The sequence below is a fragment of the Balearica regulorum genome, chromosome 12, assembly GCF_011004875.1.
Source record: "Balearica regulorum gibbericeps isolate bBalReg1 chromosome 12, bBalReg1.pri, whole genome shotgun sequence".
NCBI lineage: Eukaryota > Metazoa > Chordata > Aves > Gruiformes > Gruidae > Balearica > Balearica regulorum.
Window position 1 is genome coordinate 14,489,890 of NC_046195.1, and position 21,644 is coordinate 14,511,533.

The 21,644-nt window shown below is 47.6% G+C and overlaps 1 protein-coding gene across 1 annotated transcript; it reads right to left on the minus strand.

The window, feature by feature from the left end:
* Positions 1 to 3,176: 3,176 nt before the first annotated feature.
* On the minus strand, positions 3,177 to 20,271 carry FAH (fumarylacetoacetate hydrolase). Its single transcript, XM_010304097.2, has 14 exons — positions 20,102 to 20,271; positions 17,543 to 17,653; positions 16,773 to 16,894; positions 15,628 to 15,677; positions 14,061 to 14,151; positions 13,436 to 13,533; positions 13,130 to 13,182; positions 11,624 to 11,723; positions 10,779 to 10,909; positions 9,929 to 10,004; positions 9,283 to 9,329; positions 8,199 to 8,300; positions 7,090 to 7,207; positions 3,177 to 3,399 (listed from the first exon to the last, which is right to left on the minus strand). Exons 1-14 carry the CDS (start codon positions 20,180 to 20,182, stop codon positions 3,320 to 3,322), a joined length of 1,260 nt encoding a protein of 419 aa, XP_010302399.1. The 5' UTR covers positions 20,183 to 20,271; the 3' UTR covers positions 3,177 to 3,319.
* Between the last annotated feature and the right edge of the window lie 1,373 nt (positions 20,272 to 21,644).

Sequence of the window (21,644 nt, forward strand, 5' to 3'; positions counted from 1 at the left end):
ATGCTATTTTAGGGCAGCACTGCATGTTGTACTATAGATATACCCTTCATCTGCCCCTCAACGCAGGGTATCCTGGCAGGGCGAGGATCAGGAGTGCTGGTGGCTCTGGGCTTGCTGAGTTGGGCAAGGGCAGCCTGGCTATGGGCCCCCCTTCTCCCCAGTGCCCACCAGAGCGAAGCCCACTACCCTCTCCTGGAGGTGAAAAGAAAGTGGCTTTGGGCATATAAAAATGTTTCTCTCCTTGTTTAGCATCTCCTGGCTTTTTGGCCCCCATCCATGCAGCAGGCAGCAGATGTCTCTGAGCTCTGTCCTGAGCAAGGTTTTGGACTTTCTCCAGCTCGTCTCTGAAACCTGCTCTCAGAGCTGTATCTGAGCTCTTTTCCAGAAAACCTCCACCTTCTGGGAACTTGGAACTTCTCCAGATGGCCCTGGGCTAGAGAAGCTCAGCTCTGTCACCTGTGAGGGTCACAGGGGGAACCTTACCACCTCCCACTAATCCCCACCACAGTGCAGGGGTGCTTGGACAGACACTGGGGGTTGTTGCCCAGGGATGGAAAGTGTGGCCACAGCAGATGACAAACCACCCTCCTCCCTTGGGGCTGGGGCTGCGGGTGACAGCCTGGCTCTGGGTCGGGAGCCAGCTTGGGGACATTCACATCTGGGTGCCTCTGTCCTGCCAGGGTCTGGTTTGCAGCAGGGCTGTCGGCACCACTGACCTTCCTGCCTGTCCAAGCAAGGAACCCAGTTTCCACTTGTTGGCAGAGATTGCAGAGTCAGGTTGGCTTTTTGGGAGAGGAACTCGTTGCACAAGGACAAGACTCGCGTTTGCCCTGCACAAAGCCAGCAGAGATCACTGTGGGTTTAACAGTTTCTAATAAGCATTCCTGCACCCAGAAAGCCTTGATGCTGTGGTCCTTCCTGGCCGCAAAATGTCTTGCGTCAAGGTTAAAACCCACGACTGACAGCATACTGCCCTGACACCTCCACCAGCTCTTGTCAATAGAGATTTTTTTCGCAGACTTTTCAGCAAAACATCCTTCCTTTCAGCACACCAAATCCCCTCCTTGGGGCTGTGGCACCGTGGGAGAGCCACAGTGTGCTGCTGCCGCAGCTTTAGCATCAGAGGACTGTGCAAGAGGCAAAGAAAGGAGAGTGGGATTGCCCATGGGAAGCCCTGGGGGTGGATGTCCTCTCTGTGGGTGCACCCCTCTCCTCAGACATTGCATTTCCAACACATCAGATACGGCAAGGTGCGATGTGGATGTTGCTTCTGCAGAGAAATTTCTCCACTGGATAAATGCTTTCTGTGTCCTCCTGCTGCTGCCAGGAGTGAAGCCAGGCTCTGCTCGGAGGAACTGCACGAGTTATTTCTAAATCCGAGAGGGAAGGTGTCAACTTGCCGTTGTCTTCTGAGGTCAAAAGAAAGCACAAATCATCCTATAAATTGACAACCAAGTCAGAGCACATTAAATAAATACCTGCCTATTAGTTCAACTCCGAGTTTCCCCAAGAGCTTGAAGGGGAAATAGCTTTTCCTTGATAAACAATGAGCCACTGTCTTCCTGGCCAGGTCATTCCTCCTGGTAATAGTGGAATGTCTTAGGCTAAAAATTTAAATTAATTTGGGGATGATCCTCCAAGTATCATTCTTTAAAGGGACTATTATTATTGCACATTGGAAGAGAGCCCATTTCAGTGAACATGCCCCGTTAGCAGTGATTTATCTGCACTGCCACGTTTTTTCATTAATCTTCTTGTCAAATTCATTTTTCTCTCCTGCGTGGCCAAGAGGTTCGCATTTCCAATCAGCACCAGGTGCTCCCCAGGATGACAAATACCTGCATGGCCCACGCCAGCAAAACTACCCGGCAGACCTTGGGAGGAGCAAAGGTGCAGCCGTGGGAAAGCAGCAGCCCACGCTCGTCCTGGTGTCACTGCATGAAGCCAGCAGCCTCATCAGGCTCCTCACTTTGAGGACCAAGCAAATATTTAACAAGTTCCCCTTACACTGTACCAGAGTTCATTATCCGGTCTCCTGAGCTCCTTCAGTCAGAAACATCCTCTAATTGATGTGATTTGGCACTCGGCCATAGAGTTAAATTGATTTGTAGACCAGCGGGAGACGGCAGATGCCCTTTACACTTGAGAAAAGTGGCATGTGGCTTTGTTTACTGCCTGCTGCCAGGGGATGCCACGGCAAGAGATGCCTTTTAGGAGTGCAGGAAGGCAGTCTGCCTCCTCGGCCCCCTCTCACCACAGCCCCTGTTAGGTGACAAGGTGTGACTGCCACCCGTGAGCACCTGGGCACCACTCCAGCCATGAAGTTCACCCTCCCTCCTTGACCCCAGGGAAGCTGGTGCACAGGGTGAGAGAAATGGGGCATTCCCTTCTCTAAAACCAGGGCAAGATGCACGAGGTATCTCCATGTTCTCTTTTGAGGGGTGCCCCAACACAGGCTCCCATCTCAGGGCAGGCATCGATCTTTCTGCTGGGGCACGGAGAGTTGTCCCTGCTCGTGGAAGGACAGGAGGAGTAGGGACAACCTGCCTGCTCCCGGGGCACGGGGAGGGCAGCAGCTGCAGGCTGCAGCCTGCTGGGGTTTATTTCCAGGAACTCATCGTGCTGCAGTGTACGGGTTGAACTCCAGAGTCTGCACAGATTTTCTTCCTAAGATGCAGGAGTTTAGTGCTGAGCCTTCTCGGACATCATCAGTTGTTTGTTGGTGGGTTGTTGGGGGTTTTTTGAAAGTACAATTTCTGTTTTCACTATTTGAAAAGGTTGTTAGTTTGTCTGGTACTTTTTTGTTTTGCTTTCCTGCTGCTTTCAGTCGTATTGATTATCACATTTGCAAATTGCTTTGTTACAAATTAGTTTAGGGCATAGCCATGTAACTCCCTTTTACTCAGCACGGTCTACAAGTTTTTAGCATCCATATGCAACTTGCCTTCGAGATTTTTACCTCCAGCATATTAACACTGTGAAAAAAGAAGCCAGCATGAATCTCAGCTGTTATCATCAACCTAGTACTCTGAATATTTAAGTTTACTTGAAAGCCTCTTTTTATAATTATGAAAATAATATTAATATAGTAGAAAATTTAAGAATCTCACTTTCAATCATTCTGAGAATTTTGAGATAGCATTGAGATCCTCTTGTTATCGCACCAGTGAGCCACATTCATCTTTAAGATATTTATTGATAATTAAAACCAATCAGATTCCAATCACTCATATAAAAATAATAGATCTGAATGAAGCAGCATGACTGTTAGAGGTGGGGGGAGAGATCCTCCTCCTCGGATGTCACTTTACTCCAGTCATCATGGATCTGACAGGGCTGGAAGGATTTTTCCCGAGCACTGGCCGAATCCCACGCGGAAGCCATTGCCCTGGCAGTAACCTAGGGCCAGAAAACAGACAGCTTGTTCTGTAAGGACAGCAGGATTTTACCGGGAATAAACAGACCAAAACCAAGTGGAAACATTTCAGAAATGCAATAAGCAGTAAAAAAAAGAACACCTGGAAGAGTTCAAGTAACGCAGGAATATAAAAAAAGAAAAAAAAAAAAAGCACAAAATGTTCAACACAGCAATATGCAAGTTCAGTGCATTGATCAAAGAGCAAACAAGATGTGCAGTATTTCTGTTTTCAAACCTAACCTGCATCATCATCAATCTCACTGGCAAGCTGATTCACTACCTGGCCCAGCCTTGCAATTAATAAAGTAAATCTGGATTCTCTTTCTGCAGCATTAGGACATTGGGATGCTTATAGCCAGAAACACGATCATTAAACCCCTCAAACAGCAGGACCAACCCTTGCAGAATCTGTTTTGCTCGCTAAAATCAAGTAGTTTAGTTCCATAAGAAACTCAGCATCTGACTCAAAATATTCGTTTATCCTCTGTTATATAAAGAGACATTGAAGCTCTGCTGACTGCTGCTGAAGTTACCAGCCTGTGACAACATCTCTAACTACAGGACGATTCAATCTCTCCCTGCTCCTGCATGACGGAGGGGTGACATTAGGACGGGGATGCTGCAGCGATGCTGCCACGGGCCAGCCGAGCCGCTCCAGACACAGCATCCATTAGCAAAGCTGCAGATAAAGGGGACACAGCCAGGGGCTTCTGGCCCATCTGGGAAGACTATTCTGGGAAGAAACAGCTGAGGAGACCTACTGTAGCTCTCTGCTACAACAACTGATCAAAGGAAGGACACAAGCGGCATATGCTGTATTTTAAGGACTGATTTCATAGTTAGAGATGGATTTTCCTAAAATAATGGAATACATCATCTTCCCTGCATGTCATAAAAACCAGCTGCCTTTGAGAAGCCAAGAGGGAGCTGAGCAGAACAGACCATAACCCTAATTCCCACCCTCAGCACGGAGCAGTGCAAACCTCCTCCGAGGACGAGGAGGATGGGTGGGCTCAGACTGCAGGGCAGCCAAAGTTATGGCAGGACGAGGACAGACCCTGCCAGCTCTAACCCACAGCGCAGCTCTCACAGCCGGGCTGGGATGAAGCTTTTCCAAGGACAGCGGTGTCTGTAAGTGCTGGTGTATCTGTCCCCGTATCTGCCAGGTAACCCTCATTCCTAAGCAATACTTGGGTAAGACACTTCCTCTAAGGCTCAGCCGAGTTTCCATTTGTCTCATTAGGCTTCCTTGCCAGCTCTCCTTTGAGCGCCGGCTTATTATTTCAGTCCAGTTTAGTTATCTCCGCTGTCAACTATGATTTAGAGCAGTACCAAGGAGCAGCACATTTAACAAAGCCAGCTCTGTGCTGCCCGCAGCATGGGCCTGAGCTGAGTGCTAAGGAGCTACGGAGAGATTTTTGCAGCCAGCTGCAGCGCACCATCGGCAAACCTTCCCTCGCAATGCTCCCTCCCCAGGACACACTTCTTGGGAAAAATATATTTCTCTCATTTTATGCGTTAGGGCTCTGAAAGAGCTCCCACAAGGGGAGCAAGAACACAAAGTTGAAACAGGAGACTAGAAATTATGGGTTGGGCACTTGGCAAGAGCTAATGGCACAGCCTTGGGAGAGGATGCAATAGCACGAGCCCGGCCTCGAGGGTGCCTGAAGGCACCGGACCTGCCGTACATCACTAAATAGGAGCAGATCCCAAACTGTCCCAGCAGACAGCCCCAGCAGCACCTGGCTTTCGTGAATGGCCCGATGCCCTGATCGCTACAACCACAAACTGTTGCTAGTGTAAAACAGCACAGCAGACCGAGCAACATGAGACTGTCCCGCTGGGGCGGCCGTGCCTTCACCCAGGTTAACAGCCACGCCACCATGACATCTTTAAAGATTAAAGACCTTCAGGATTTAAAGTATTCATTTAAGTAACACAGCTTGTTCTGGGCATGAAGAACAACATGGGTCATGGTCTAGTCCCATTTGTCCCTCAGCCTGTCACCTCGTGCCAGCAGCTCCCAAGCTGCAAGGTGCTCATCGCCTATATGGATGTCGGCATGTAACTCCAAAGGGACGTTCATAATACCTAACTGTACCTTAATTTAGGGCTCCTGGCATATTACTGGAGGGAGATTTGCAACTCTGGAGGGCAATGTGGTACTCTGAATTGGGGGAGGAGTGTCTCTCTCCGTTGAATGTATAGGAAACCTATGGAGAGCTGCATCAGATGCCTACAACTTGCAGCGTGAGTAGTCGCTGGGTTGTTGGGAGGCTGAAGGATGTCAGAGGTATTGGGGCCTCCTTGGTTTCATCATCTACAGCTCTCTCCAGTACATCTCAGTCTCCAGTTGTCTCAGTATCTTCCTTTGCAAAACTGGCAGCACCTCACAGAAACACTATTTTCAAAGGTATTGCCTGGGCTGCCAGACAGGAGGCACTGGGCTCTGCCTGCAGCACTACCAAAACTGCTTATAGAGCCGTCACTGGGAGACTGGAACACATGCCTGTCTGGGGCGGGGGGGGGGGGGGCGGTTTCGTCACAGGAAAGGTCTGGAGGTTTGTTAAAAAGCTTTCTGAAAAAATGAGAAATTTTAGACTGTTTTTGCAAAAATCCTAAAAGTCCTGGTTGGATTAAGCAGGCACAGGCATGCGGACACATACCAGCATCGGACCTTCGTGTCCCTCAGGTTGCTGCATAGGCATCAGTCAGTCACATTTTCTCTGCCCTAAGTCACGTTTGTAAGTGTTTTCTCATCGCTTGAGCCGTTTTGCTCTCTGTGCAGACTATCGCTGATCACATCAGCAGGATGGAGTTGCTCAGAGCCAGGTGTGGCACTGGCTGGGTCTCATCTGATGATGCACAACATCCCACGAGATATTCTAAAAATTCAGTAGGCGACGTAGCAAAGATGTAAGCAGGCTTGAATCAAAAGTTTCTCATGGCTGTTCTTGCCAAATATTTGCCACCTCAAAGCCGTAAAGGGGTTGACAAGATGAGACGAAAGGAAAAAAATAGATTTGCTTTGCACTAGTCTTTGGATTAAAAAGAAGTAGGAGTGGAATTTAGATCACAGAACATCATGGTGGATTTTAATTCATAAAACCTTTAGTTTCTCAAGATGAAAATTAAAACCATGGCCCAGCATGAAACCGCTCTCAAGCACAGCCCTTTTCAGAGGGGAGCTGCTCAGCTGTTCTAGCAGGCTTCATGCTGTTTCCCACATATCTGATTTGCAACACACTTAATTGAATATGCCCATGTTACAAATGAAATATTATTTGCAAAATAACTAGTTTCAGCATTTGCCAAGCTCTGCTCCACATGCAAACTTGGACTGTGGTGGCAACAGCACATCAACTGCTTCCAGTCCCAGGATAATTTTGGCCGTAAAGGCAAACCTACCCCCATCATCGCCCTAGCGCTCACGCACATAGCAAGATCACTAACTACTTAGCAAAGAAAATAATCTAATCCAGAAAGTATTTATTGCAGGGAAATTTCTATCCACCTGCTTTTGCCTCTTGATGGGTAGGATGGAAACAACTGTGCTTGCGTGGCAGGTACGTACAGAACAGCCCGCCTCCCCGCCAGGCACTTCCACTGCTGGGGTCAATCTATAGAAACACGTCCTCGGTGCGGCACAGGAGCAGCTGTTCGCCCATTACCTGTCAAAATTATTTCGTCTCCATCCTGGAGGAATTTACGAGACTGTCCGCTGCCAAGAGGGATTTCTTTTGTTCCGTTCCAGGACAGCTCCAGCATGGAGCCGAAGCTCTCCGGCTCCTGCAGCAAGAGTTCATAAACAAATAAATAGCTTTTTAGTATCTGCCCTACTGTTAAGCTACTTGCTGCTGGAAGTAGACACACAAGTACATTAGGTCTATAGAACGGAGTTTTGCTGTTGATTTAATTCATGGATACGTTGACTTGTTTTCCTGCCTTTGCATTTAATTGCTTGCTCGCTATAAGCAGTCATGTTTACAGCCGATATCTGGAGTGTTTAACATAGTGCTAAACCCTGTAAAAGTAGTTTGGGTCTGCCGCAGCAAGAATGGAAACACATCGAGGGCACTTCTACAAATCCAGTGCATTTATGTAGTCACATTTCAGAGTTTTATTTACATTTTGTTCTTCAGAAAAGCAAAGCTGGCAAAGGTTTGTAAGTCTTTAGCGTCAATCTGCAGCACAATAAGTTTAGAGGAAGCAAAAAGCACTTCAGAAAAGCTCAGAATGGAAGTATAGGTATGCCAGCTTGGAAACAATTTACCTGAGGCTGTCTTTCAGACGGCATGAACAGGATTTATATTTGATGTTTTCAGAAACCGTCAGTACCTTACCATATATTGCAACAGCTGTGCATATGGCAGTACAAGGGAAGTAGCTTGTGAAGTTAGTTCCAGATATGTAGTATCAGAGAAACTAGAAGTTATACCCGTGCACCTTGTGCATTCTTAGAAACGAAGATGCATTTCATAGAGGATAAATAGGCCGCGTGGATGTTTGTGCATGGAAATTAATTTGCATCTGTAGTAAAATAGTAGTTCTTAGGGAAAGGAACATGGGAGAGATTAAAAACCAAAAAACAGTAACAACAAAAACACCACTTCTCAGTGCAATTTTGGGAATACCCAAGCATCAACCCAAAGTGCTTAGGGAAGAACCGCAGATATTTTCAAGGTTACTCAAATCAAACAGGGCTTAGACCCAAAGCCCTGCTCGGTTGGTTTTGGATTGCTGACCAGTTCTCAGTGACTATCATTATTTAAACGCTTACGGGTCCACTGATTGTTCCGGATGCCAGGAGATCTCCAGGTCTGAGGTTGCACCCGTTGATCGAGTGATGAGCCAGCTGCTGTTTCATGGTCCAGTACATGTGCTGGAGGAAGGAGGAAGAGGAGGCTAAAGCAATGAGGGACAAACCTCTCGGGCATGCCATTCGCCTATGCAGAGCATATTGCACTCTCAGGCTGATGCTGGTAAGAGTGTCCCTAAAGAAAAGTTTCCTTATTTAATCAGGAACCTTCAGCAGCCTAAAAGCAACCTCCACAGTTACTTAGTGCTGCATTCTCAGTAGGTACTGTGGCCTGACGGATTGCTTTCCAAATGATGACCAGGAGCTGCTATGTGCATATAAAACACATACTTAAACATGTAATTTAATCCTTTAAAATTTATCTTCTTTCAGCTGGATGTCATTTCTCCTCTTCTTCTTCCTCTTTAAGGCCAGCACTGCTAAGCCAGGATCCATGATTAGGTCCAGTATTTTAATGGGTTTATACAAAAATCTCCTCATTACTGATTTGCTGACTACTGATTTACTGATTGAGGTAATTACTATGCAAAGAACCAAACATGAATATCAAATTGATAGAGAAATCCTGCAGCTGGTACATATACCTCCTGGCTTCAATCAGCCCGTAGGGACAGACCCCCCCGCGCTGCCCGCAGAGGGGCTGGGGCAGACCCGGGCTCGGCGCCGTGTCTGCTACTAAATCACCAGCTGCAACTGCAAAGCTGTACTGCACCTCGGCACAGCGAGAGGCAGTTCCCTTTGCCTGCGAGCCCTCTGCTCTCACCGCTCCCTGCCAAATGAGCACACAACTTAGGATGCTCTGGGCATGCTAAGCTGGGCAGCGGAAGGAGCTGCCCCCTTCTTCGGTGCTCCAGCATTCAGGTGTTTCCATCTCAGTAAAGGGATGAGCTATCAGCACCCTCCACTCTTCTCCCTCTGTCCCCGACACAAACGCACGCCAGGCTTGATCTTCAGCTAATGCAAAAGTCAGTGTTTGAAATTGCCTAAGGCAGGAGCTGATGGCATCAGCAAGATTTCAAACAAATAAAACGTACGGGAGTCTTACCTTGAAATTGGATCTGCATATAGTAGTTGGCATGCTCATTCCTTCTCCTGTGGAAAATAAAAAATAAGAAACAGGGAAGCAATTTGTTTGTGTTGGATGAATGATGTTGGAGTCTTTCGATTTTACAGATGGATAGAGACTTCTTTTATCATTGTAATCCCCAGCAGGAAACAAGTAATAATATTTTCTATTCCGATATGAAGGCCAGCGTTTCACAGAAAACAAGTGTGCGGGTAGTACTGGGGTAGTATCAAGGTGCACACTTCCTACTCTCTGCTCTACTAAAGAACCAACACCTGGACCTACCAGTCAGCAGGACCTTGAGCTGGGGGTCTGAGCTGGGTTAACATCTGAATCTGACGTACATCTGCTCTTTCCGTGCTCTGCCTACACCTGCCCATGCAGGCAGACCTCCTCATCGTAAGCTGGTCATCTGGGAGGTGTTCCCTCCTTGACACATTGCTGCACAGCTAACGAGAAGCATGGAGAGCACAAAGAGCTTTGCCTCTTGCTCTGACAGAGGCGATCTGGGCAAAGACGGAAAAGGAGGACCACAGAGCCGAGAGCAAATTGTCTGAAATACATGGTGGTTCTGCATCCCTTAACAGGCAATTTCAGCTTTCTAACCCACTCAGCATTTCCGTACCTTTAATAGCAACAAAGAGCTTGATGTCGAAAGTGTAGGGTTCTGTATCCTGAAGGTAGGGCAGCGGCCTGGGATCCTAAAAGCATATAAAAGGCACCACAGCCTAAACACACAGAAAGGAAAAATTCCACAAGCCATCCCAGCGACTTTTTCTTGCACCAGGCTGTGCCGCACACCCCATTTACTCCATGGTTGTTACTGCTCAGATTATTGCTTTTCTTGCTCTCGTGCACACCCTTTTAAAGATCTTTCAGAACAGATGTGATATCCATACAATCTGATTGCTTTTTCTGCATGTGGGCTCCCAAAGCCCTTTCCATCATTACGGTGTGGATGTTAACCCAAAACAAATACAGCACTAGCACACCTTTGCTCTGTGCCTGCATCGAGAGGATGGCAAGTTCTCAGCAGGACCCTTTATTATTTTTCCATTTCAACTATACCTCTGCATAACGCAGACCACTGGAAGTGCTTGAACAAAGTGTTTTGGTTTGAGTCCACTCTCTCCACTGCTTGCTGGATGCCAAGGGCTACCAAACACTAACAAGAAGCTCTGTGATCAGTTTATTTTCCAGGTATGTTAAAGGAGATGATTTTTCTGCTCTGCTCAAGCAGGCAGGATGACAGCTCAGGGCACCATGTGCCAGCACCAGTGACATGAATGAACATTTGAACTCAGAGAACCCGGGATGCCTTCGTATGTTTGGAAGCAGGATCACACTTGTAAACTCTATGAAGGAACTGTCTTGCATTGCTACAGCTCAGTGACTTCTACTGATGGGACCTACCAGTTCTGCTGAGATTTTCCTAGCACTGCTTTTCCTTTATTTCAACCCTTTCTCTTGCTAACCTGGACAGGGTTTGGCAACACGAATGGCATAAGAGCGTCCATGGTGACAACCCAAGGAGAGATGGTTGTGCCAAAGCTCTTGCTCAGGAACGGACCCAGAGGAACGTATTCCCATTTCTGGATGTCGCGGGCTAGGAAGAGAAAATTCAAAGCAATGCTGTTAAACATATCCTAGGAGTTGCACAGCCAGCACACCTGTGAAAGAGTAACATGGATTGGAAATGTTCTCACCACCCTTTTCTAGACATTGTGCCCAAATCCTGATTTAAACCCATCCCTTCCAGGTCCTCAAACCAATTTTCTTAGACCTAGAATCTAGATCTTAGCTAGATTAAGGAAAAAAAAGTCAGCAATAATTAAAACAAGTCAGGCCACCCTCATATAAGCAGTAGTTTTATCCCCAGTTTAGTTAATGCTTTTACACCCAGCTAATGGTCCATGCCAGTTGTAGGGCCAATTTCAACTAGTTAAATCTACACAGACACTGAAGAATTTCTGATTGCCAAATTCTTTTCCTCCTCCTGACACTGACATCAATCTGCTGTTGGAATCAGCATCCTTAGGGCTGCTCCATCCCTGCCCAGAAGAAACTAGACTGGTATTAGCTCTTTCGTAAGTAAATAAATCTTCATTAGGCAGCAATTTCTGGTTCTACTGATTGATGGAAGATGGATTGAGATAGAGTGTGAGAAATGCAGACAGCATTTCATTTCCATCCCTTTCAACCATACCTAGTGGTTTCCATGATCACTATTCTACTATTAAAATAACTAATTTATCCCTATCTAAGGTTTCCCGTGACGCTGTAACCCCCTCTCCAGGCAGACTCTCGCAGCACCGATTACCGCTCCAGTCATTCATAAGGACCATCCCAAAGATGTGCTCCTGGGCTCTGCTGACGGGAATCGGCTCCCCATAGTTGTTTCCAGGACCTACAAAGAACGCCTGAAATTGCAAAGCGAAATGTTGATTAAGGAAGTTTTTGAAGCTAAAAATCTTTACTGCACAGAGGGTTACACGCATAAGCAACAGAGGCTGGACAGGATGGGATTTTGCATCATCTCCCGTACACAATTAGACAAAACCCACAGCCTGCTCCCTCTTTCTTCCCCTCCATGAAGCTGCCAGGCTTGAAATACTTAAGAGCACCGTGTTGCTAAGAGACAGTCATTAAACAAGGGCATGATGTTGTCAAAACACAGGAGCAAAAATGGTCCCTCCTAATTACAGTTCAGATGCACAACAGGTTTGCCCACTGAAGAGACTGTTCGCTGCAGACAGTGGACAGGAATGAGTTTAAAGTCATCCGAGGGAATGTGGAACGCGGCTGGAGCCTGTCATGATGGTGGGGAAGAGGTGGCGGGTGGACAAATGTGCCCACTAACTAAAACAGGTCATAAACTGGGTGCCTGCACTTGCTCCCTTAGATAATGTTCAGCCTGAGCATGTGGCAGAGAAATCTATAGGAAATCTCAGTCATCTCTTTCCACCAACAATATGGAAGTTTTTTCTCCCAAAGCCTCATCAGTCTAAATCCGCTCTCGCAGCAGCCGGCAGTAAAACTCAGGCTGCAGAGCAGAGGTATGGCAGCACTTCATGTACCCCACTTTATGGGGCTGCCTCCTTGCTTTATAACATTTTTCTGCAAAGCATACAGCATTAAAGGATTTCAGTTCATTTTTAGTACCATTTCCCTTAATATTAGACTTATTCCACTTTTTTTTTTTTTTTTAGAGGGGAGAGATGGGGAATAAATCATATAAAAATACATATAAATCATATAAATCATGATGAACAATCCTATAAACCCCTCCCTTCTGGACCACACTAAGCCACGAGAAGATGCACCTTCCAGGGATGTTTTGTTACAACACCCTCAGCACAGGTTTCATCTTTCCAGCCAGAAGGATGAGGAGTTTGAATTGCACTGCCAAGAACTCATGGCTTCCTCTGCTCTAGACTCAAGGCGCAGACAGTCTGTATTTCCCAAATCCCCAGCGTCCATTAAAAGATCCTGGCTGCCGTGCAGAGGTAACTGCTAACCAGATAACAGGCTGATAAAAAGAATTATGTCTGCCTGCTTCCAGACTGCTGCACTGGTGCTCAGATTTGGCCAGACGAGCTGTTTCCAGCCTGAAAGCTGTATTAGCAAACTACTCCATGAGCTAATGCACCCTGCAAGCCGTGAGAAGGAAAAGTTTCCCCCATAGAAATCGTTATTACTTGCTGCTCAGAGGGAAACACAGGAATGAACCTTATGAGATTCTTTTTAGAAGCAGCTAAACTTACCTTTTCTTCCCTTTTTCTATTTTAATATTTTTCAAGTGGTAGGGAAAAAAAGCCCATCTTACCATTTCTAACTCGATATCCAGACGCTTACAAGCACCAAACACTGGCGGTTTATCTATGGGTAGAATAAAAAGTATTTTACGACAGGGAGGCAGGTAGGGAAATAAAAGTAACAGCCAGAAGAAACAGAGCAGCTGATGCTGCCTGGCATGGAAACACAAGATGGACTTAACTCAGGGCTTTTTTCATGCCCTGACCCCAGGCTGGGCTCTAGACAAGGCTTCCCAGATCCTTCCTCTCCACTGCTCTGTGAAGTGGAGGAAAAATAAAAAATAAGAAGCCACATTAAAAACCTACCACGGACTCACCATTGTCAGGTCTCATTTGCCCCACAGGTCTCCGGATGGGTGTCCCAGACACCACAACGGACGATGCCCGGCCGTGATAACCGACAGGCAAGTGTAACCTTGTGAAAGAGCATCACAGAGCACGAGTTAGCTGTGTATCCATCGCCGTCCAGAGCTGCTGTTTGGGGTGGAACCACCACGGGGGTGCGAGGCGAGAGCTCTGCGTAGATGGGCATGGACATTTGCACCTCACTTGCTCTGAGATAAAAATGTGACCAAACTATAATCCAAAGCCATGTAGCTGTGCAAATGCGCTTCTGTGCCACTGCTCCACTTAATTCCTTGGAACTTAAACCCTGCTGTCTTGTCACTCAGCAAAACCCAATTCCTTAGGTAGATCTGTCTTTGAACCAGAGGGCTGCATTGTATTCGGTGTGGCTGCTGCAACGAAATGCAGACTCGGCTAAGGCTGGGGAAATGTGGTTTTCGGTTCTGTTACTGCGCTCTTGACGGTACAGATTCTCATCCACTATGAAGTGACATCAGTATTTTGCTGAAAGATTACTCATATCTTAAAAAAATTATACCTATGTACAGATAAGCATGCAAAATAATGCTGCACCAGAGAAAAACCTGAACTACCCACCAGTTAGGCATCAATGCGTTCTCCTTCCCCCTGAACATGATCCCAACGTTTGTGGCATGTTGGCGTGAAGAATAGAAATCGGTGTAATCTCCTGAGTGGAAAGAAACCCACAAAATAGGCATCAACAGTAGGAAAGTCCCTCGTCTGCTGGGGCTAGAGCACAAAGTATGCTGCTGGCAATGTAAAGAGCAGAAAAGGAGACAGCAAGAGTGCTAAGCGGAGGCACGTAGCAACATTTAATATTATTAGTACGGGGATGTAGTTAATAGCGTAAAGGTGGTGACTAGCACAGAGTGCCTATAAAATTATGCATACAAAACTGGCGGGTTTTCTAATAATCCAGCGGAGAAGGGGGAGAAAAAGCACAAGGACATAAAGCAGCAGCCAGCTTTCAGAGGCAAACCGAGTCCCGCTGCTCTTTTTGTGGTACCGGTGGTACCCAGGAGGAGGAACCGGCTCATACTCAGGACATCTGCTGCCCTCTGCTGCCATCCCTGGCAAACAGCTCCCCACCTTGCAGATTAACGGCAAATCAGAGGGTTTGGGGGGAAAAACCTCCACTTGGGAGGGGGCATTTACGTTACGTTGTTTTGCAAGCTCGGTAAGTTATCTCGCAGCCCCAGCGGAGGATATAGCCAGTGTTTGCTCTCAGGACTAGCACGAATCAAGCACAGGACAGAGCCGAACGTAAGTCTGGTGGAAACCTAAGTAACTTGTAGCTGCGTGATACCGCCAGTGCCATGCTGCCAGGCAGCGCTCTCACTCACAGCACTCAGGGGTGCTAGGAGCCAGCAAGAGACATATTCAACCTGAAACTATTTGCAGGAAGGTATCACATCTATGGAAACTCATCATGGTTCCTCTGGGCCAGGCGAGACATTGTCCCAAACCAGGGCTGTGCCCCGCGAGAGCCAAAAGCCCAGCGGGAACAGGGCTTGGCCGGGGAATGGGCAAGTTCCCATCCCTGCTCCTGTGAAGGTCACATCTCTCAAGTGGTTTTGGGTCCAAATATAAATTTCTGTTAAAAACAGGAAAATATTTATGTATCTATATGGATACATTCACTCTGAAGCAGTTCTTGGGCTCATGGGAGTGGAGGAAGATTTGGGATGCGGAGCAATAGTCTGGGAGCGGAGACTCATGGTTATTTATGAGGCCATGCCGGAGGATCTGCCTTGCAAAACTTTAGAAGATCTGAATTATTTTCTGATGGCAAATGGGGAAAATGTTGGAAAATGAACAAGTGTTTCTTCCCTGGCTCTAGTCACAAAGGTCTTAGGTGATGCCAATCTGATGACAAGAGTTATATGGCACCAGACAATGCTGATTTACTGAAAAAATGCATCCAGGAATTTTCTGGCTGCTACTGAGCTTCCCCAGGCTTTTATTCTTATGCCACAGACAGCACCTACCTTTCATTACGTACAATAATCTACTTCTGGCTCCTGCAAACCCCATTCCCTGTCACAGCTATGATCTGTCTGTCTGAGCAAGCTGGAAATAAAGCGGCTTCTCCGGGCGGGAGCAAAGGGCAGCGCTGAGCAGCCCTCGGCTGCAGGAGACTCACCGATGCGGGCGGGCAGGTGCATCATCGCAGAAGCCTGAGGTACAAATGCTCTGAAATGAAAAACAACAACTTCAGCTCTCGGAAAACTTGCAGCTCTCACCCGTGAGTGGTTTATAAGCATGCGAAGGGCTGACTCTTTCTCCTACCTCCTTCCTTAATTTATTCTGCAAAGCCTTGCAGCAAAAAAACCTTGCAGAAAAAGCAAGACGACTGCACAAGCTGCTGTTACTGGGATGGTTACAACCGAAAGGAGCATCCGTCGGGGTGCGAGCAGGAAGGGAGGCACACTTGAGGGGAGCCGGCTGGTTTCCCAAGGGGCACAGAGAAACACCCCATGCCCATAGCTGAGCAGGTCACCACTGCCTCTGCTGCATGGAAGGGATGATTTTATGGGACGCAGTGCTTGGGGTGCCCAATTCAAGCTGCTGGGCCTGCTCAGGGAAAGTCCCTGTGTCAAGCAGTGGCTCAACCCCTCTCCTACATCACCCCACAAGACAGGGAGGAATGGCTCCTGCTCGCTTTCGGGGCAGGCGGTTGTAGTGTTTAAAGCATCACTCTGGACAAAGAAGGTGGTGTGTGATTAATGGACAGACAGGTTTTTCACCAGCACAGCACGGAGCAGAGCACAGTCCTCCCCTCCCACTCCTACACCAGTGCAGTGCCCCGTATCTGAAGCCGATTTGCAACAAGAGATTCGGGTTTGGCAAAGTCAGGCGGTTTCTGAGGAGCAATTGGAGGGGTCTCCCCATGCCAGCAGATGCTCCAGGCGGGATGGGCAGGGCAGTGCTGGGGGAGGCAGGAGAGGTGGAGTGGAGACCCTTGCAGCCATGTCTTCACCAAAGAGGGGACGTGGCCAGAGCACCAGGCTGTCCCCTCGCCTGCCTGGGCAGCCCAGCCCAGGGCAGAGCTCAGAGTTCCCAGGCGCAGGAGACACCCCGGATCTGTGGGCAGTTACAGGATTAATCAGAGACACAATTAAGAGCGGGAAGCTCTCAATATGCCCAAACCCCAGTTTATTCCCACGTAGGTGGCAGGTGGCCACGTTCCAACCTTTGATTTTGGTGCCTTGGATCACCGCGTGATGCGGGTGACACAGGGCACAACCGAAAGGTCGCCGTGCCTGCAGCGACCCCCTGCTCCCTCACCTCCTCCGCAGCTCCGCGTTGTCCCTCAGGGCCGGCTCGCCGGCTGACAGCAGCTTCTGGAGACAAGCCCTCGCCTCCGTCCAGGCCGCCCGGCCCAGCCCCATGAAGGCGTTCAGGGTAGGCTGACAGGCGACACAGAGAGGTGGGGGGCAGATAAAAGACCACATTTTGCTTAACCTTCACATGCATGGAAGATGTCCTGCACTTCCATCCCACTGCTGAATGCCTGCCAGCCGGGGTTACGTGGCGGTGGCTGCCCAGATTTTGCCTGTCCTCCCTGTTCATAACTGCCCACACTCCTGTCCTCCCACCACAAGTCCTCTCAAGCAGGACCTGCTGCGTGGCTGCATCGTGCCCGTCCTAACACACTACTTCAGCCCTTAGTGGCTTTGATATCTCAGCTAGCTGTAACCAGAGGTCAGCTCTATTTACCTCTACCCCTAACGCAACCTCCCTGTCATTAGAATCCCATCCGATGCCGTGCCACAAAGTGTTGAAGGCACAAGCGGGAATGAAGTAATGTTTAGGCTTTGTGTCAGACCCCTGCATTGCCAAAGTCTGATTAAACTTTCAGTGAAAATGTCCTTTGGACTCCCGATGCCTCTGCTCTCCTTGCTATCGCAGGTGTGATGAGTTTTCCCTGGAAGCAGAGCCCGCCTGATGGCACATTTCCAGTTCATGTTCATTATCTCACTACAAGTTACTAAAATCCCTTATGGAATATTTCTAAAATGTGCGTGGAAATTAGAACTAACGACACTGATAAATACCTCGTCAAAGACATGCTGATGTTTGGCAAGAGCTGGTCCATTGAACAGATGTTTAATGACACCAAGATCCAAAATCTGGTCTCCAATGGCTACCCCGAGCCTGTGCCTAGGCTGCAAAGCAGCGAGAAGAGGGGGAGGAAGAGAAGAAGAGTTTATGCTTGTAGTAGCCATAAATCCTCCAAAAAGGGCATGGGGGAAGATGGCGACCACAGAGAGTTTAATCCATCAGGGACAAGGGTCTGGTATCACAGCAATTCACCATTAAAAGCTAGTCGATGAGACTGCCTGCTGAAAAACGTTAGGATCCTAGAGGCAGAGCATCACTGCGGACGTCCTGCAGACCTTGAGGGGCAGGAGGGAGCCTTCTCCTCATCCCCAGCTTTTGGGAAAGGATAGGAATAGAAGCAGAGGTTTCTTTCCCTGCTCTTTACCCCCCAGAAGTATTTGCCCACCCCTCATTAATGACAAGCCTTGCAGAATAAGCCCATACATCTGAAATACCCTGTGAAGTAGGGAAATGTTATTGCTCCTTCTACAGGTGGGGAACTGAAGCATACACATGCTATGGGCGGGACTGATCTCATCCCTGTAACCATGTAATTGGAGAGAACAATACACATCTCTGCACCACAGTTCCTCCCCAGAAGACGAAGGATGCTCTGGGCTCCACTGATGATATCGGGAACGCAGTGCATCTTGCACAACCACATTATTTCTGTACCACGTCGAATGAGGCTGCCCTACGCAACCCATCCTCCTGCCACGCGAGGATCCCACGGCTTGCATGCAAACCCTAGTCTAGATCCTCGCTACAGGAACAGCTTCCCTCACGTAGGGTAGAGGGCGGCTGCATTCGCCGGGCAGATGCAACCCAAGACACAAAGACCCCGTTCATCCGCCGCGGGTCTCGCAGGGCCGGCGCCAGGCGCGTGCGGAGCCGGCGGTGACGGCAGGGGAGCAGCACGGACGATCCCACTGCAGCTCTGCTGCAGCTGTACGGGGAGCGGGGGTATAAAAACGCTGCAGCGTTCAAAGACAAATTTCAATTATTCATGTCTTTAGGCAAATAAAGGCCAACTAGTTACAGTCATTATGAAAACCAGCTTACCAAAAGGGAATAATCATCTATGAAAATCCATGCTATTAAACCTATTTTTTAATCTTTAATTTCTAAACAAGATTCCAAATGTGATAATAAGTATTTATTCAGCAAACATTCCTGCAGTAGAAAACTAAAGGTCACATCAGGTTAATCTGTAACTGGAATAGTCAAGAAGGACATCAACTACTTTAGCTTGAAATCATTAAAACATTGGCCTAGCTTTAGACATTATTTTCCTAAATAGTTTCAGTAAGTCCTTGCCTATCTTTTCATAAGGTCTGAGGGAAGATGTTTTCTTCAGAGAACAGCTACTGGAGAAGGTGGAAAAATAATCCCAACTAGCTAGATAACAACACACGCATCTAGGAAAAGATTAAACAAACCATCTCGGTTTTATCTTTGGAAATACCAGATCAGAAAACACAATCTTCTGGTTTAAATTATCTTTTTTTTTTTTTAAAAAGCTGCATGGATAAGTTGAGACAGCAGAAACCAGCAGATAATCATGAAGTTTCCACGAGCAATGATAAATAAATCCTCCGCTTTTTCCTTCCAGGCTGCGGCTCTTGGCTTTCTGCAGGGGGGCACATCTCCGGGGCTCCGTCCCACCAGGCTCCCGCAGGTGCGAGGTTCAGCCTGGCTGGGCTCAGTTCTCAGGAAAAGGGGAATTGGGAGTTACCTCCTTGGAAGAAAGGTTGAACCATACTTTCTTATGTGATCATAAAATACAAGGCCTGAAGCTGGCTGAATCCATAGCCTTTGGGCACAGCTTTGAACATAACACACGTTTAGATGTTTAATGCAGCATTGCATAAACGTATGCCAAATAAAACACGACAGGTCAGCTGCAAAGACAGAAACGAAACCCACATGTTGTGCCCTGGTTTAATGCTTTTGCAGCCACCAAAGCAGCTTGCCACGAGCAGGCTCTTAACAGAGCAGACAAGGACATTGGCTTGCAAATACCACTTTTCCTGCATGTCAGTTCATGCTGCGCAAGAGGGACCAGACACTACAGAATTAACGGTAGAAGAAATAAATATCTAATGTGGTTTCTTAAGGGTGACAGTGTGATTACACTCAGTCACAGAGAAAATGCGGGATCGAGTTAAAAAGCGTAAACTCTGACGTCCCTCTTAGAGTGAAAGGATCTAACACAGATTTAATGATTTCAGTCAAAAAGTACAAACACTATGATACGTATTAGCCAAAGTACTTCTCGTAACTATCAACGCTTTTCATTTCTTCTGTGCAATCTTAAAGAAGCCGCCATCAGAATAACCCCATTAAGAAAAAAGCCAATGCAGCAGCTACGGTTTTGCTGTCAAGTCAGAAAGGCTGTGCAAACATCTCAGCCCGGGAAGTTTTCCTTTATCTCAGGTTGCCAGGAATTTCTGCTCTTCTTCATAACCTCTCAGGAATTACACACCCCAAGGACAAAGTTTGCTGTTACTTACCTCCTCCTTAGTGGAGAAAACCCCATAGGGGAGATTTTGTAGAGGAAAATCCGAGTCCTTGTCTACCTGGATGAAAGACATGCTGAGCGCCGCGCAGTCCCTGCTTACGGACGAGAGCCCCCTCCTCCCGAGGTGCTGCACGTCTTCCTGAGGAAGATCCTCTCCAGATGTTGTAACCCAGAGCACAGAAGCACCAAATCCCACCCTCCATCCTCAGCTGCAGACCAATGGCAGACCTGTCTCCCTCCCACCCCTCTGTGGCAGCGGCCCCAGTTAATTAGTGCCAGAGTTTTTTCATGAGTCAGCAGCTGTTAACTGTTCCCAGCGAGGTAGGGACTGGTGGAGAAACAGGCTCGTCCTGCTCAATAAACCCTCACGTGAAACCGGGGCTGTCTATTTGACAGGTACGTGGCTGCGGGCAAGATCCGAGCAGACAGCCAAGACCAGAGGTAACTCCACTCATTTACCTTCTGGGGGTCGCTTACGTGCCAGAGCAATGGTGAGGCGATCGTGCCCACATCGAGCAGTCCTTCCAGCAGCTCAGCAACCTCTGGGATGCTGCACAACTTTGTGTGCTTTCTAGTTCTGTAATGCTGCACCTGAGTCCTTCCATTTTCTCCAGATAGTTCCAGCATCTTAAAAGCAGAGACATATGTGCAACCAACCCTAAAGAGCACGGAGGCTTGCCTTTCTGCTCCCAGCCCCAGCCTTCTCCCCCCTGCAGCAGAAAATTCACCCACATCCAGGAAAAGTAGAAACCAATGAGGGAATATCCTTGAAGTTAGATCTCAATAGCAAAGACCACCCCTTTTCAAAAAAATGGTTAGATGCTTGTGACTGCCAAAGCCAAAGAACTGGTTTCCTGCTCAGTTGGTTGCTTTTTTTTTTTTTTCCTTTTATTTGTTTTTGGCAGAGAAGACTCATTAGAAGTAGTGCAGCAAGCTGTAGAGCCAGATACTCCGTGTAAGATGACACACCACCACTGACAAGAGCCCATCTGTGACAGCTCCTCACATGGAGCCATTTGAAAAGGGTTTTTACTTAAATAATACAGTGCCTAGCACAAACTTCTGTAAAATGTCCTGTAAAATTCCTGTACCTAAGGTACAAATCAATTCCAACAATTGGTAGAAATGTTTTTAACGTAGAGGTTTCATGCCAAGGTAATATGACTTGGGTGTATAACCTGCTTATTCCAAAAACAAAACCATCTTGAAAGCATGTTTCAAATACACACTGTGCATCTTGAGAAGACAGATTTACTTAAGTGTTGTGTAGCGCCGTGCCTGTGCTGGTATTAAAATGTTCATCAGCTAACCTCAAGCTGATGACACAAAATACAAAGCTCCGCTGATGATCTAGATCAAGCAGGAGATCAACCACCACGATAACACAGAGCCAACGCCACACCAAAGAAAGATGACACACAACTCTTCAGTGTGAGGGAAAGGTGGAGTTCCAGCCTAAACAGAAGCTAACATGAGGGCCATAGACTCTTTCACTGTTCTTAACTCTGAGCAATCTGCAAAGGAGGTTTATTTGA

What these genes read in the sequence shown, in the direction of transcription:
- FAH (XM_010304097.2), bottom strand. Translation starts at nt 20,182, where the DNA reads ATGTCTTTCATCCAGGTAGACAAGGACTCGGATTTTCCTCTACAAAAT. An exon ending in ATCAGCATGTCTTTGACGAG is followed by an intron (nt 16,895 to 17,542) that starts GTATTTATCAGT and finishes GTCGCCTGTCAG; the next exon opens with CCTACCCTGAACGCCTTCAT. An exon ending in CCTTATGAATGACTGGAGCG is followed by an intron (nt 10,910 to 11,623) that starts GTAATCGGTGCT and finishes TTCTCTTCCTAG; the next exon opens with CCCGCGACATCCAGAAATGG.